This window comes from Dermacentor variabilis, chromosome 6, assembly GCF_050947875.1.
Source record: "Dermacentor variabilis isolate Ectoservices chromosome 6, ASM5094787v1, whole genome shotgun sequence".
Classification (NCBI taxonomy): Eukaryota; Metazoa; Arthropoda; class Arachnida; order Ixodida; family Ixodidae; genus Dermacentor; species Dermacentor variabilis.
The window spans coordinates 136,461,853-136,477,813 of record NC_134573.1 but is presented as its reverse complement, the minus strand read 5'-3'; the positions used below and the strand labels follow the sequence as shown (position 1 = coordinate 136,477,813).

Genomic DNA, 15,961 nt, shown 5'->3' with positions numbered 1-15,961 from the left:
TTCTGGAAATAAATTAGTTATGAGTGTGGGTTGTCTGTGTCATTTCTGTTATCCGTGTCCTCATTGCTGTGTCTCAATTCTGGTCTAAAACATGCGCCATGCAGTAAGTTCAACGTGCTTTATTTAGCTGTCTGAAATTTATTACTTCGACTCAGCAGTATGCGTGTGTGTTGGTTTGAATTACCCAAGGGTTGGGCAAAGATAATCTGCCTTTTCAAGTTTCCACCAACCTGTACATTTCATTGCTTGATGTGTATTTCAGTGCTAATAATCGTGTTAACTATTTTAACGTTTACTATGCACAAGAGGCCCCAATTCGATCTTTAACTCTGGGACCTCCTTTTGTATTTGACAACCTGTAACAACATGTGAATAATAAGATTTGATTCTGATTCTGAACGCTTGCTTGGTGGCTTTCTGTGCGAGTGCTTGGGAAAGGCTGTTAAGCTGGTCGGGCTTCAATGCTGACGTCCTTGTTTGTGTGTTCCTAGAATTATTCAAACATGTAAAGAAAAAGCGGCATTGTATGTACCCTTTGCCTGTGTCACTCGAGATGAATAAAGGTGCTGACAGGCTAGACGTTGGCTGAAGTTTGACGAGACCTGCCGGGGCGGCGGCTTTGTGGCATAGGCATTGTGGTGCCGAGCCTAAAGTTGTGCATTTGATTTTTGGCCGTAGTGGCAGCATTCTAGAGACAGTAAAATGCAGTGTTGCTAGTGTACATAGATTTTTATTTGGAACTTGAGACAGTAAAAATGGACCTGGCTTGCTCTCCAATACAGTAGGCTATCTTAATGCACCATGATGCTCAGAGGCCTAAAACCTAAATTAATTATTCCTATTATACGTTTGACTAATTGGAGCAAGGCAGAAGGAAAGCGCAAGTAAAGTAATGCACAAGTGGGTTACACTGAGTGCCTTCATAAAATCGTGTTATTTGTGCTTGCTTACAATAGCATTGTATATTGCTGCCTTTAACCACAGCACCCGAGACATTGTGTGTGCATGTGAAATGAGTAGAAATGAATGAAATAAGTTAATGTTGTTTAATCTATGTGGCAATATTGCAAGAACTCTAGATGCGGTTGAGTTTAACAATATTTTCAAAGCTTGTCACCTTAGACATTTATGCTGTTCTCATTCAACATTACAGTTCAAGTTTCCCTTCGTGCACTGCTTCCGAACAAGTTGCTTAGAGTTTGTGCCCAAAACGCCAGACTCCAGCGACGAAGGCACAGTCAAGCACACTGGCTCTTGGCAGTGTGATGGGGAACTGCTCCCAGAAACTTCGCTGCTCGTTAGGTAGGTATTGCACCTTTGTTAGGTGCTCTTCTGCTGTGGATCGTACAGGCACGGCTCCTGTACTTCTGCAATGCCTGCCCAGCCATTCCGCACTGCGGGGGAGTGTCATCTTCAACACTGTCACTTTCACAGAGATTTTATAATTGGTAATGCTGGTAGAAATCGGACAACTTTTAAACTTTTGTTATATGCTGCTCCAAGTCCTCTGCTGCCCTACTAAACTGCAAGCAGTGGTGACAAAACAGTGACAGAGGGCAGCGGTCACCTTAACTGGTTCCAACAAGTGCGACCAACGACTGGGATAAGCAAGGACTCGTTGTGTGACTACCTAGCTTTAGCTTAAAAAAAAATTCATGTTTAGAGTCAGGGCAGCTAGACATCTGCTCCAAACCTATATCTGTGTCACTGAGGATGAGCACGTCTACAGTTGTAAGCACTCAGGAGTCTCAAGTGGCGTCCCTTCAAAGTACTTGCCAAGCACAAGTGGTCTAACAGGTCCTGATGACAATGAGGTGTTTCTTGGGGCAAGGGCCGGATGCCAAAGGGCACCAAGCAAGTTGAGTTTTCAACAGAGAAGTGACTTGCAAATGGTAGATGCAAGATGGCTGTAAGGAGGCTAAAAATCAGTCGCCATAAAGTGTGTAAAATATATGTGTAATTAAAATTATGACAGTGAGATGTCTAAGTATATAAAATATGTGCTTCAAAGTGATGATTTTGTCACTCAAGCAAGGCATGTCACTTGAGCCAATCTTTTGACAAGTCTTCATTAAGGCAACAGCTTTCACAGTGCCTGACTAGTTTCTCCACAATGTATAGGAGCCAGCAGCCTGCTGCGGCATTGTCACTTTCAGACATTTGATGAGACAGGTCCCCTTGTGAAAAACATTGGCTATAGCGACATTCCTTGTTCGAACACTGTCAATCATTTCCAATAGCGTCCTCTCTTGTGCAGCCTTCTGATCTTTGTGTTCATTTTATTTGCACTACGATGGCTTCCCCAATGATCACTTCAAGCATCAATGTTTCTGCCCACCGTGATAGCCTTGTGGTTATGGCATTGAACTTCTAAGCACAAGGTCCTAAGCACAGGGTCATGGGTTGGATTACCGGCTGCAGTGGCTGCATTTCGATGGGAGTGAAGTACGAAAACACTTGCAACCTCAGATCTAGGTGCAAGTTAAAGAAACCCCAAGTGGTCAAAATTATTCCTGCATCCTTAACTGTGGCATATCTCATAATCGGATCATGGTTTTGCCACGTAAGACCTCATAATTTAATTTTTAAATTGATCTTTCCTTGAACGTTGAATAAACTCAAACTCAAACCTCTGCTTTGTTTGGATCGCCTAGCACAATGCTGCCTTCCTTTGGTGGTCTGACGAGAACCGGCACATTCGGTTTGGTATGGCCAATTTCTCAGTACACCTGGGCTGGCATTGTACAAAAACGGGAGACCATTTATAAAAGGAAGGGCCTTTTCAGAAGAAAGTGCAGGCTTCGTTGTAGAGGATGGAGAAGGCCTTCAGAACAAGGGGACAGTGCATCAGCTCATCATCTGCTTTATTCCTTTCTCCTGCGCATACTGTGTGGATTGTGTCCTCTCAACCTCTTCCTTCTTCACTTTCAATGCCATCCCATGAAGTAGACGACCCTACTTGAAACAAGCATGTCAGCATCATGATTCAGTACCAGCTAGGCTTATTTATGTATGAATACTGCGATCTCTGAGAGATCATAGCCAGGTTGGTACATAGAAAAATTGTCTCATAGAATGATGCACTAAATACAAGAAATAAGTATTTTATGTAAAACTGAACAATAACAGACTTTGTTAGAAGCATTAAGGCATGACAAATTCAGATCTAATACTGCGAATAAAAAGAGAAAAAAGATACGATGTTTCTCAAATGACGACAATGAATCTTGGGTCACAACATCATAAAGGCTGTACCATTTAATGATGGTTCTTGAGTGAATGAGTACATAAAGCAGTTATTTCATGGAGCCAAAAGTGTTAATGTAAAAAAACGCCTTCAGATAAAAGAATGAATAAGTAGGATTCTACGTATTGGTAATAATTTGATAAAATAAAAAAAAAACTCGCTAGTAAAAAAGATTCATGATTTGGATTTATCCGACAAACTATAATTTGTGTGTCCTCAGTTGTGTTCACATGGCCGTGCATAGAAAAATAGTGCATGATTGATCAGCACAATGCGTTGGTGCGAATCCATGATTACTTTGTTTAGCGCAAAACAACGGACACAAGAGAGACGACAGGAGAAAGTGCCTTGTCCTGTTCTCTTTTTTGTGTCTGTTGTTTTGCGCTAAACAAAGTAATTATGCATGATTGATGTTGTAGACGACAAACACTTTGTGAAGTCATTAAGACCATCCGAGAATACTATGCTGCTACTGCAGATAAGTGTAGCCATATTGCGCAGTGAAACGTTCGTCACTTAAAGTAAACTACCGAGTCATTCTCGTGTCGCCCTCAGATTGTGAACCCAAAAATTCGAAAGTGGCATTTCTGGAAGCGTCCAACGCGTATGAGCATTATTTTTTTGCTGTTTTACCACTGGGGCATGATGCTGCTCTGCTTAAAGCTGAGAATATCGGCCTTATGTTGTTGACGAAGATGTTGAACTTCTGATTTTTCTGGAGGATGTGTGTCCATGACTGGCACATTCTTTCATTTGCTGCGTTGGAACTACTGGCTTTTCCTAGCCATTGTGAACTTTCAAAGGGCGTTCTCAACATTTCATTCCATAAACGGGAAAGAATGTACCACAATTACCGATTTTAACGTCTGTAAATACAGTCGAGTGCTTCTGCAACGAAATGACCTGTATAATGAAAAAATAGTTATCTCCCGGTTCTATTGTAAGCTTTGCAGTGCGTGACTCTTACAACGAAACAACCTGTATAACGAATGAGTGCAGAGACCCCAAGTACTTTGTTATAAAGGTGTTTGACTGTATGCATATAAGTACTAGAATAAGTAGTAAAGGCAATAACTCTTGTGCTAGTGTAATGACCATGCCACACAGGCACAGAAAGTTGCATTAACATGCTAATACCTTAAGTGTTAATGCTGTTTGCTTGCTGCCACACGATGTGTAGTGTCACACGGACAAACCTAGTGCCATGTACCTTAATGTCATTCGTTATACAATGTGTTCTCCAGAACTTTTTAACTGAGAAATGTGTACTCTCAATGCTATAGCTTGCCCAGTTCGATATAAGTATTTGAAATAGGCTCTTATCATGCAAAAAATAATTTATACATAACTTTCCTGTATAACGCTCCAGCAAGAAGTTGTATTTGGTGAACTTCCTCAGGTTGGCGTCGGAACGGCTTCGACTGGGCAGGCACTATTTGCTTTTGGGCTTTGGATTCAACATGTAATGGCCGAGGGTGCTATGGTTGGTGGAAATGTTGTAAAAGACAGCAACAAATTCAAGCTAATGGCATAGCAGTGTGCTTGTTTTTAAATTTCACTATTCCTGAATGCAAATTAAGCTTGTAAGTGCATTTATTTTTATTTGAAATAGCTCACTTCAGTAGATGCTGTAATCAACATCGCCATGTCAAATGTCACTAAATTTGGACGTGTTGCAGCTCAGCTGAAAAAAAAAAATGGCATTAGGGAACTTGAGGCATTAATGAAAGAATGAAATTTTTTGTGTCTGTGTGGCACAGGTACACATTTTTTATGGTGAATAAAAATGTTTCGACCGCTACGCTGCACTTACTTTTGTGATTAAGGCTGCTTTTCGGGTATGGTAGAAGCTGAACAAACTGAATTTCATTGTGCTGTCAAAGAAAGCTGTAATAAACCACCATTTTTTAAGAAAGAACCACTCTGAAAAACACTCTTAGAGCTTGCCCCCAAGTAAACTCTGAAAACGCAGAACCCAAGCTATAAGGGACACTGTATTCTACTGTCAGGTTCTCCATAAAAAAAAAATTCCTGGCCTGTGGAGCAAACATATCTGTGTCTGAATTCCAGAGTAGAGACCCCCAACGAAAGAGTATTAGCACAATGCTAAACCTTACTACTGCTGTAAGTGCTTTGCCTTTTGAGCGAAACTGCTGTCCTTTAATATCATTAAAATTGTGTTCTCGTTTGCAATTTATCAGCAGCACTAGTAGCAGCAGAGGGGTCCGTTAGGCTTGACTAGTGAGTGTTGGCTCCTGCCACTTGTCAGAAATTGGTTGTCCGTAAGAAAGTGTCTGTGGAATGTTTGACACTGGATAGACTTGGCAACTAGCCTTGTTTCACTTACCTTGCATACGCATCAGCAGTAGGCTGGAGTCTTTTCAGAAGTTGTGCGCTTTAGTGCAAGTAGTGCTGTCACTTGGTCAATGAAATGCCTGTTATCACGGAATCGTTAAAGAGCTGGTACACTGCTCCCAAGACCCCGCTGCCACTAATATTGACTTACAGTGGCTGAAAATTAAGGTGAATTAATGTAAGAATCATCCACTCAACAAAATTTTCGTGACAAATAATCAAGCACCATAACTGTAACTTTGAGTCCTCTCTGTAATACTTGGCATGTAATGCCTCAAGCACCATAACTGTAACTTTGAGTCCTCTCTGTAATACTTGGCATGTAATGCCAAGTAATGCCAAGTATAAGGTTATATATGGTTGTGAGCTTTGGATGCTCGGAGTTAAGGGCATAGCCGTATGAAGAGTAGCCAACTTTTCGACACAGCAAATCCACGGTTACAGTTGGGGCACAAAGCAAGAAAGTCATTCTGTGACCTAGTGACTGTGTTCTGTGGTGCACGATCAAGATGGTTCATACCTTTCCCCCATAGAACAGTGTTGGTACTCTTAGAAATGCGTTGGCCAAGTCTGCTTATAAAACTTGTGCAGTTAGTTAAAGTACTGCAAATATCTCTCTGGTGGCCTATAAGTACTTGTATCTAGTTTTGAGCACGAGCTGGAAAGGGCCACATGGATGATGTCTACAATTTGGCAACAAAACATGGTTTATATCCTACCATGTGGTACAAAGTGCTGTTAGGTTACTAGTGAGGCATTGTTGAAAACCCCAGTTTGTCTCATTCTTATTCTTTCTCCTGTAGGTCTCATCGTCAGTTGCTCAAGCTGTATGCACATGGCATCGAAGAGCGAGACGAACACCGGTCAGATCGCTGCTTCTGCTCCTGCCATTAATGAGAGAAGATAGAAGTAGCGTGTTACAGCTAAGGCAGCTCTCCAAGCCATTGCTCCTTCGTGTGACCCTACTTTCGTGTGTTTCATTCTGCCTGTTCCTGACAAGGCGCTGTCTTGTTTCATGGGTCCCTCCTTTGCGTCACCTCTGTCCGGGTGCTTATGCATCCACATTTGTGTGTTGAAGCCATTGCCGGGTCCACATTCACGCATCAGAACTGTTGGCTCACGACTGAATGCCAAGTGATGGCTTACCATGTTCCTGTGACCCATCCAAGGCGACATTTCAATCCCTGCAGCTCACTTGCCTATTTTGCAACAGGGGAACTGTGCTTTTTCTTGGTACAAGGCTCCTTCACATTGTAGAAGTATTTTTGGGTAAGAGTGTGTAGGTTCCGTTTGAGAGTAGCCGGTTACCAACTGCTGGGCAGAAAGCCTATGAGACATTTCTTTTTCATTTCTGACTGGATCACTTCTTTTTGAAGAGCCATGACTTGAATTTGATGTTTTAGCTGCTTTTGTTGTAATTTTATAGAAGCAATGTATAGTGGCCATAAACTGGCCCTTATTGCTTTAGTTACACAGATCTTATAATCCCGATTAGAATTCAATAGATAGAGCCACTTAGCTGTCAAACAGCAGAAAATAGTCAATGTTATTAGGCATACTAGTGCCCTTGCATTTTATGGGCATCAAGCATAGTTTCAGCAGTTTATGTCAGAGACGTACTATAGTGGTTTATGGCACCTGATGTGTCACTGTAATGTGCCCCTGTTGTAGGAGATGGCATGTGTTGCGTGAACACTGACAAGAGTGTTTTCTCAAGAGATCTCCAAGCAACCAGCATGCTGAATGTGTGGCTCCTTTTCAAGACATTCCACAGTGCATTCTTTTCGGTCGTTAAATGTGAGTGGGACAAAAGAAACACTAAGACAATAGGTACAAAGAGTGGTTGCTCTGAGCAATGTTGCGAGGCATTGATTTTAGGCATCGGGCGTACTGGGCATGTTCTTGTTACCCCAGACAATATTTCCATAACACTGGAATGTTATAACTGAAAATTTTTCCGTCTTCAACAGGCAGTGTATTTGTTTCCTTGAGATTATATGACCAGCAGAAGATGCTTGGCTTGTTGTGTCTCTAGTTTTGTTGCCTAATTGCATTGAACTTCAGTGATGTAGCAAGCTTGCAATAAGTGTGAACAGGGATGAGGGGTTGTTTTCAATTAGGTAGGTGATTGTGACTAGGTGCAGCCTTCATCTGACTAAGCAAGTACTCGTGTGGAGGGGTGTGGTTTGGCCTGTACGTTTTCTGCAGATATACGTCGCTATTGGCATTTGTCAGTTATCTCGAAAATGAAGATGTGTAATGATTTCTGTTGTACGGCTGCTTTTTCTTCAGGGTATGCTTTGCCTAGTCCCAATAAATCAGTTGCACAAAATGTTTTTTTTCTTACTGGGTTACCGAGGTAGTTGTATGTGTATTGCACACAGTGGCTTGTAGCCATCGGAGACTGTGATAACTATGCTTTCCTTAACAAGAGGTGCGACCATGTGATAATCCTTTTTCCTGCTGTATCCAGAACACAGCACATTTTCTACAGTATGCAATGGTTTGTTGTCCACAGGCCACCAGATCACGTCTTGTGTTGTGTCAGTATCAGTTGCCACTGTTCTGTAAATATTTTAAGAGGAAGCTTTAGCTCGGGGGCACCTATGTAAATACATGGAAAAGGAGAAATAGTTTTTTTCGACATCTAGTGCACCAAATTCGATGAGGTTTATTGCATTAAAAAGCAAAAGATAAAATCTGGTAACTGTTAGTTTTTCATTTAGGTCGTCAATCTCTTATAAAAATGGGCAGAAATATCAAATTTTCAGAAAGCAAAACTATTAAGTTTACAACTCTGTAACTCAACAATGGAAAACGATATCACAATTCTGTAGATTGCACCTAATAGTACATCTAAAGCGGACAGAAGTGATATACATGGCTTTCAGATCAACCGCTAATATGCGAGCACAACTTTTGCAAAACCTTTGTAAACAGTGTAAGGAATTCACACAAGATATAAATTGACATCAAATATGTCCACTTTGGATGCTCTAACAGATGCAGTTTACAGACCTACAATATCTGTTTCTGGTGCAGGCCTACGGGATTGTAAACTTCTGCTTTTTTTCCAACTTGCCAATTTTTGAAAATCTCTTTAAAAAAAGTCAGGCATTAACTCGAAATTTTGCTTCCAACAGTCACTACAATTTAACTTTCTCTCTCAAAAGCAACAAATTTCATTAAAGTCAGCCCAGTGGTTGTCTTGGAAAAGCGATTCTGTATTTTACATGTATTCGAATAGGCGGCATCAAAGTTGGGCCCGAGCTAAAGCTTCCTCTAATACCCCTGTCAAGCGGGCAAGTTACAGGAATGCAACATTTGCTGTGCCCGAGTAGTAGTTGAGCAGCCACATCTTGTTGGTGTTATGAATGTAGAAATCGTGATGTTGCCATGTTTGCCTTTCTGTACAGACGTGTATATTTTGGTTTATGTTGCTACTGAGCCACTCGCATGAGAGGTCGGGGCATATGCAGTTGCGTCTGTGAGAAGATACGCAACGGTGCAATAAAGATGTACAAAATCCACTTTGGTACTTTGTTTTGCATGTATAAATCGTACACCTTAGAGCAGCTGTACAGAAATACATCTCGCAATGCATGAGAAACAATAAGTTGGAGATTTACGCTGGTTGTCCAAAAAAATGAGGAAATGATACGATTGTGATTCCATTCTAAAATGCAACAACAGGTTGATGAACTACAGCCAGAAATAAAATCCAACACAAAACTACACACGGCATACCTTCATATCAACTTTGTATTGAGGATGTAAAAGTGACATGCTGAACATAATGACGCAAGCGGGGCAACACTTAATTACATTACTATCATGCACATACAAGACAACAATAAAATGGTCGGTGCCTGCGATAGAGTACAAGCAGATATGATCATGATTACGGACTACATTTAGACAGAGAAAAGTCTCTGACATTGGCCTTCAGCAGCTGTACAGGTAAGTGGTCCATGCCTTACGGAATCTTAGCTGGAATCTGGACTTTGTCAATGAACTTGCTTGCGCTAATTTCACAGCGCAGCTTACAAGGAGTAGATGGTGTTACTTTCCTGCTGCTTTATGCTTTGTCTAGGAGAGTATCAACCTTGAAACTTCACAGTTGCCCTAGAAAAATGGCAACTTGCAACCACAGTGTTTCACAAAGAGCACTGAATCAACAATGAGTCAGTCGGTTGCCAGTTATCTGGAGGCCCTATGTCAGCGACCTCTAGGTGCTCCTCTGCCACGACGATTGCCTCCTCTCGAAAGTCCAGATGGTCCACCGGCGTTTTTACCGCCTTTCGGGGGCGGAGACTTCGGCCTCAGGATCTCGATGCGTTCTGTGCAGCCGGTCAAGTAGTCGGAACCCTTGCTGAAGTGAGCGTTGTAAGCGTCACTGTTAAAGTTGCTGTTGGTCAAATCTGGTCCAATGGTCAGCCAGCCTGGTCGGATGGTCACGTCTCTGCCGAAGACATGCAGACGGCGCCGGCCCAGGCAGAAGTGTTCGATGATGTGAAAAATCTCCTCGGGTTTTTCGATTCCGCCGAACTCCGGCTCTTCCGAGATAATGAGGTCAATGTCGATGTTGGCGTGTATGAAGTCTCCGTCTGTGCTGCGACGCACCGTCCCTTTGATGCCCATCAGACAGTGCTCCTTTGTCCGCTGGAACACCGCGCGGGGCTCCAGGTTCTTCAGGTGAACGGGGTTCTTGATGTTCGTCTTGATCCAGCAGATGTCCTCGCACCGTCGGAAGCCCCACTTGCGCAGACACAGCCGGCCCAGGTCTAGGCCGTCCGATGAACCGCACCAGAGGAACAGGAAAGAACGCGAGGCGGCCACTTCTTCGATTTCCAGCTTCATGATCTCGTCCCAGCTCCAGAATTTGGTGTGGGAAGAGACTCCACAGGTGCGCTGGTACTCTTCGAGCGGGGGCTCGACCAGAATCACGTCGAACTTGCACTTCAGGCTGCGGAAGTCGAACGCCTCCATGTCGCATTTGAGGTACATGGGAGGCGTTGCAGTGTCACGTATGAGCTCGTCTTTGAGTCTGATGAGCTCCTTGAGCTTCGGGTACTCCTCGAAGCGGTCGGCCAGGCCGACATCTCGGATGAAGTTCTGCGGCCGCTGGCCGGTGTCGACAAAGTGCTGGCAGTAATCGTTGTGGGGGTTCGCGCTCTGCGTGCCTTTTAGGAACGTGCTGGAATCGCGATACGTGTAAACTTGCTCCTCACCGTAATCGTCATCAGCAGAATGTATCGGCGAGCGCGAGCCGTCGCTGTCCAGTCTGGATTGCTTGGGATCCTTAGAAGAATCTGGATTCGCTTGACTGGCTCCTTGAGTTTCCTTCGAATCCTGCGCAAGCTGCTGCCTTTCGTTCGTGTTTCCGAGGATCTGGCTCAAACTGCTGGCTGAGCCGTCCCCAAGCTGCTGTACGAGAAGAACCCGCCTTTTCCGAGAGCGTTCCTTCAGCGCCTGCCTGACCGATAACTCCCCGCTCATGTCGATGCAGGTATGTTCACTAATGCTCACTTACTACAGTGCCTACTTACGTAAACGAGAAAACCGGCGAACGAGCGGTAAGCACACGGAAACAAAAGTCTCCCGGCTACCGATTCCCTCCTTCATACAGCAGCAACGCCGCAGACGCCGGCCTTCCACGGACCACTTTCTCAACTGCAAGCCTGCTTTTAGTGCAGCTGAAAAGACAGGAAAGCGAAGGCTCAGGTAAGTCAATGCCTCGGGCGTAGTTTGTGTATTTGCCACTTCACATTACGAGCGCTGCACTCCAACAATTATGCTATAATTGGTACTATAATTTACGACCAAAAGGAAGGCTAGTACTCGTCACAAATAACTGAAATAATTTTGCATTTATGTTTACAGCGCTTGTATGAGCGACTAACGCTGCCATTAAATGCAGCAAACATGGGGAGTGGCTGCCGCAATATTATTATGTTAAACTAGGATTGCATAAGAATGGAAATGGTTTGCAGTAGCTTGCAGTTAGCGCATAAAGATTATAACGTTATTAAGCGCGCGGTCTTCGCAATTACTAAACTGCGGTAGCCTTTGAGGCCATGCTGGAAGCTACGCTGTGAGCGGATGGCCTCCGAGATTTCCTCGGCGGGCGTGTAATCTTGGAGGCCACGCTGAGCGCGTCTTGTCGAAAGTTGTGAGCGTAAGAGGGCAGCACCTGCAGGTAACGGTGGAGTACAGACATGAGTTGGTGTGTGCAGTGGAGCAATGGCATGGCCGCCCATAGAAGTTTGCAAGTCGCATCGCAACATGTCTGTACGTTAAAATCGTACAAGCCGAGACAACACAACGGCGCACGCGCAAGCCTACTTGTCCAGCAGCATGCGATGTCAACGTGTTGGAGGTGCCGTGCAGTGAACCATCTTGCGTTTCGGCGCTGTCTGCGTGTTTCATTCGCGTAAATAGTATAAAAATAGTACACTTGTAGAGAACTGATAGCGGCAGCGGCGAAAACCTGGCACGTCGGGTTCCAGTCAACGATGAAGCGAAACTTCAACAAGTTGTTATTTCAACCATTATATAACACTTCGAAATGTTCGTTTTTTAGTGAAGCATTCGGATCTTGCGTCTATTTTCTCGAAAGTCATGTCTTCCTCCTTTGACTTTAGCAGTACCGGCCTTGTGAAGACCAAAGAAAAAAACAAAACATTAATTAAATCGATAGTTGGCTATGTTTTATGCATTTATTGTGGAATTGAAAAAGAAAGGTTCATTTTATTTAGCTGCGTGAGATTTATATGCATGATATTATTTGTTAAAAAAGGTTCACAGCTTCCCTGTCAAGCGCAAAGTTCCTACAATGCGCACGTGCATTGTAGGAATTATCAGCGGTAAAAACAAATTTGTTTTTTTCCGCTGATAATGTTTTGAGTGTATGTATGTCAATCACATCAAAGTTGACCATCAGGACTTTTTTTAATACCCAGATAAGATTTTCGGAGGTGGTTAGCGAAAGCATCATCACCATCATATTTACGTCCACTGCAGGACGAAGGCCTCTCCCAGCGATCTCCAATTACCCCTGTCCTGCGCCAACCGATTCCAACTAGCACCAGCAAATTTCCTAATCTCGTCGCACCTCCTAGTCTTCTGCCGTCCTCTACTGCACTTTCCTTCTCTTGGTACCCATTCTGTCACCCTAATGGTTCAACGGTTATCTAATCTGCGCATTACATGACCTGCCCAGCGCCATTTTTTTTCTCTTGATGTCTATTAGAATACGTTTGCTCTCTGATCCAAACCGCTCTCTTTCTGTCTCTTAAAGTTATGCCTAGCATTCTTCGTTCCATCGCTCTTTGCGCGGTCCTTAACTTGTCAAGTTTCTTTGTCGGTCTCCAAGTGTCAGTCTCCCCATATATCAGCACCGGTAAAATGAATTGATTGTATATTTTCCTTTTCAATGATAACGGTAAGCTCCCAGTCAGGAGCTCACGATGTCTGCCGTATGCGATCCAACCCATTTTTATTCTTCTGTGAATTTTCTTCTCATGGTCAGGGTTCCCTGTGATTAGCTGACCTAGGTAAACGTACTCCTTCACAGACTCTAGAGGCAGACTTGCGATCTTGAACTCTTGTTCCCTTGCCCGGTTATCATCATTATCTTTGTCTTTTGCATATTAATCTTCAGCCCCACTCTTACACTCTCCCTGTTAAGGTCCTCAATCATTTGTTGTAATCGGTCCTCAGCGTTGCTGAATAGAACAATGTCATCGGCAAACCGAAGGTTGCTGAGGTATTCGCCGTCGATCCTTGCTTCTAAACCTTCCAAGTTTAATAGCTTGAATACTTCTTCCAAGTACGCAGTGAATAGCATTGGAGAGATTGTGTCTCCTTGTCTGACCCCTTTCTTTATAGGTATCTTCCTACTTTTCTTGTGTAAAATCAAGGTCGCTGTGGTATCTCTGTAAATATTTTCCTGGGTACTTACGTAAGCGGTCTGTACTCCTTGACTACGCAATGCCTCTATGAGTGCTGGTATCTCTACTGAATCAAGTGCTTTTTCGTAATATATTCAAGCCATATAGAGAGGCGACTGTACTATGCGGATTTCTCGATAACTTGATTAATGACGTGGATGTGATCCATTGTAGAGTATCCTTTCCTGAAGCCAGCCTGTTCCCTTGGTTGACTAAAGTCCAGTAGTGCCCTTATTCTATTGGAGCTCATTTGGGTAAATATTTTATATAATACTGGGAGTAAGCTAATGGGCCTATAATTTTTCAGTTCTCTAACGTCTCCCTTTTTGTGGATTAGTATAATGTTTGCATTCTTCCAGTTTTCTGGGACCCTTGCAGTCCACAGATACTTCGTATAGAGAGCCGCCAGTTTGCCTAACATTATGTCCCCTCCATCTTTGATTAAATCGACTGTTATTCCATCCTATCCTGCCGCTTTTCCCCTTTTCATGTGTTGCAAGGCCTTTCTGACCTCATCTCTAGTTATAGGAGGAGTTTCTGTATACTGTTCATTATTGTTTCGAATAGAGTACTCCTGAGTCCTCTGGGTACTGTGCAGGTCAGCATAGAATTCTTCCGCTGCTTTTATTATGCCTTCGAGATTGCTGATGATATTACCATGCTTATCTTTCAGTGCATACATCTTGGTTTGTCCTATGGCAAGTTTCCTTCTCACTGATTTCAGGCTGCGTCCATTTTTAACGGCTTCTTCAGTCTTTCTCACGTTATAATTTCTAATAATGACATGGAACGTTTGAAATGGGATCACTACTCTGTCAATATTTCATGCCAAGCGCGCTAGTCAGCCTCGCGATTTCTCTGAAACATTGTGTCTTCGAAATTTTGACGTTCTGAGAAGTGTACTTCCAAAATATTTGGGCGTATTGCTTTCTTTCACCTAATGAGCGCTATTCCTCTAAAGTGAGGGCGAAGCGTGGAATAATGCTAATAATAAAGGAAACTGCAAAAGAGAAAGTCGAAACTCCGCTGATTTGGTATTTGTCGAATTAAAGAGAAAGTAGTTGAATCTACTGGTTGGAAGTAGTAGATTTTTTTATTTAGGCCATCAGATTTTTTACATCCGTTTCTTAAAATGTAGCTATACCTTTACAAACTGCTAAAGCAAGGTTACAACTCTGCAACTCCGCAATAAAGAGCGATATCAGATTTTTTCGAACTTGCCCTTTTAGACATCTGAAAAGGGCTAAATCGATGATTGACAACACCACTGAGAAATATCTTAATAAATTGTGGGAATGACTTTTGCAAGACCCTCTTAAGCATTTTGAACAAACGCACACAATACTGTGCACTAATTTATCACATTTGTCCGCTTTAGATGATCTAACAGATGCAGTGGCGCAGCCAGTGAAAGGGCTGAGGCATGCGGGCCTTAGTAAGTAAGTAAGTAAGTAAGTAAGTAAGTAAGTAAGTAAGTTAGTAAGTAAGTAAGTAAGTAAGTAAGTAAGTAAGTAAGTAAGTAAGTAAGTAAGTAAGTAAGTAAGTAAGTAAGTAAGTAAGTAAGTAAAGTAAGTAAGTAAAGTAAGTAAAGTAAGTAAGTAAAGTAAGTAAAGTAAGTAAGTAAGTAAAGTAAAGTAAAGTAAAGTAAAGTAAGTAAAGTAAGTAAAGTAAGTAAAGTAAAGTAAGTAAAGTAAAGTAAAGTAAGTAAAGTAAAGTAAAGTAAGTAAAGTAAAGTAAAGTAAAGTAAGTAAAGTAAAGTAAAGTAAGTAAAGTAAGTAAAGTAAAGTAAGTAAAGTAAGTAAAGTAAGTAAAGTAAAGTAAGTAAAGTAAAGTAAAGTAAGTAAAGTAAAGTAAAGTAAGTAAAGTAAAGTAAAGTAAAGTAAGTAAAGTAAAGTAAGTAAAGTAAAGTAAAGTAAAGTAAGTAAAGTAAAGTAAAGTAAGTAAAGTAAAGTAAGTAAAGTAAAGTAAAGTAAAGTAAGTAAAGTAGGTAAAGTAAAGTAAAGTAAGTAAAGTAAAGTAAAGTAAAGTAAAGTAAGTAAAGTAAAGTAAAGTAAAGTGAGTAAAGTAAGTAAAGTAAAGTAAGTAAAGTAAAGTAAAGTAAAGTAAGTAAAGTAAAGTAAAGTAAAGTAAGTAAAGTAAAGTAAAGTAAAGTAAGTAAAGTAAAGTAAGTAAAGTAAAGTAAAGTAAGTAAAGTAAAGTAAAGTAAGTAAAGTAAAGTAAGTAAAGTAAAGTAAAGTAAGTAAAGTAAAGTAAAGTAAAGTAAAGTAAAGTAAGTAAAGTAAGTAAAGTAAGTAAAGTAAAGTAAGTAAAGTAAAGTAAGTAAAGTAAAGTAAGTAAAGTAAAGTAAGTAAGTAAAGTAAGTAAAGTAAGTAAAGTAAAGTAAGTAAAGTAAAGTAAGTAAAGTAAA

The 15,961-nt window shown here is 41.8% G+C and overlaps 2 protein-coding genes across 2 annotated transcripts in view; one reads left to right on the top strand and one right to left on the bottom strand.

The window, feature by feature from the left end:
* Positions 1-9,132, top strand: part of Cerk (Ceramide kinase) — a 104,676-nt gene extending 95,544 nt beyond the window's left edge. The window contains exons 10-11 of the mRNA XM_075695910.1: positions 1,154-1,302; positions 6,406-9,132. Of these exons, the coding sequence (XP_075552025.1) occupies positions 1,154-1,302; positions 6,406-6,496 (240 nt within the window). The 3' untranslated portion in view covers positions 6,497-9,132. The remainder of the gene's footprint in view (positions 1-1,153; positions 1,303-6,405) is intronic.
* Mettl14 (methyltransferase like 14) lies at positions 9,129-11,295 on the bottom strand. Its single transcript, XM_075695911.1, has one exon. The coding sequence runs from the start codon at positions 11,099-11,101 to the stop codon at positions 9,821-9,823; it is 1,281 nt and encodes a 426-aa protein (XP_075552026.1). The 5' UTR covers positions 11,102-11,295; the 3' UTR covers positions 9,129-9,820.
* Positions 11,296-15,961: the final 4,666 nt, after the last annotated feature.

Bases quoted from the DNA above. Each gene is read 5' to 3' on its own strand.
- Mettl14 (XM_075695911.1), bottom strand. From the start codon at position 11,101: ATGAGCGGGGAGTTATCGGTCAGGCAGGCGCTGAAGGAACGCTCTCGG.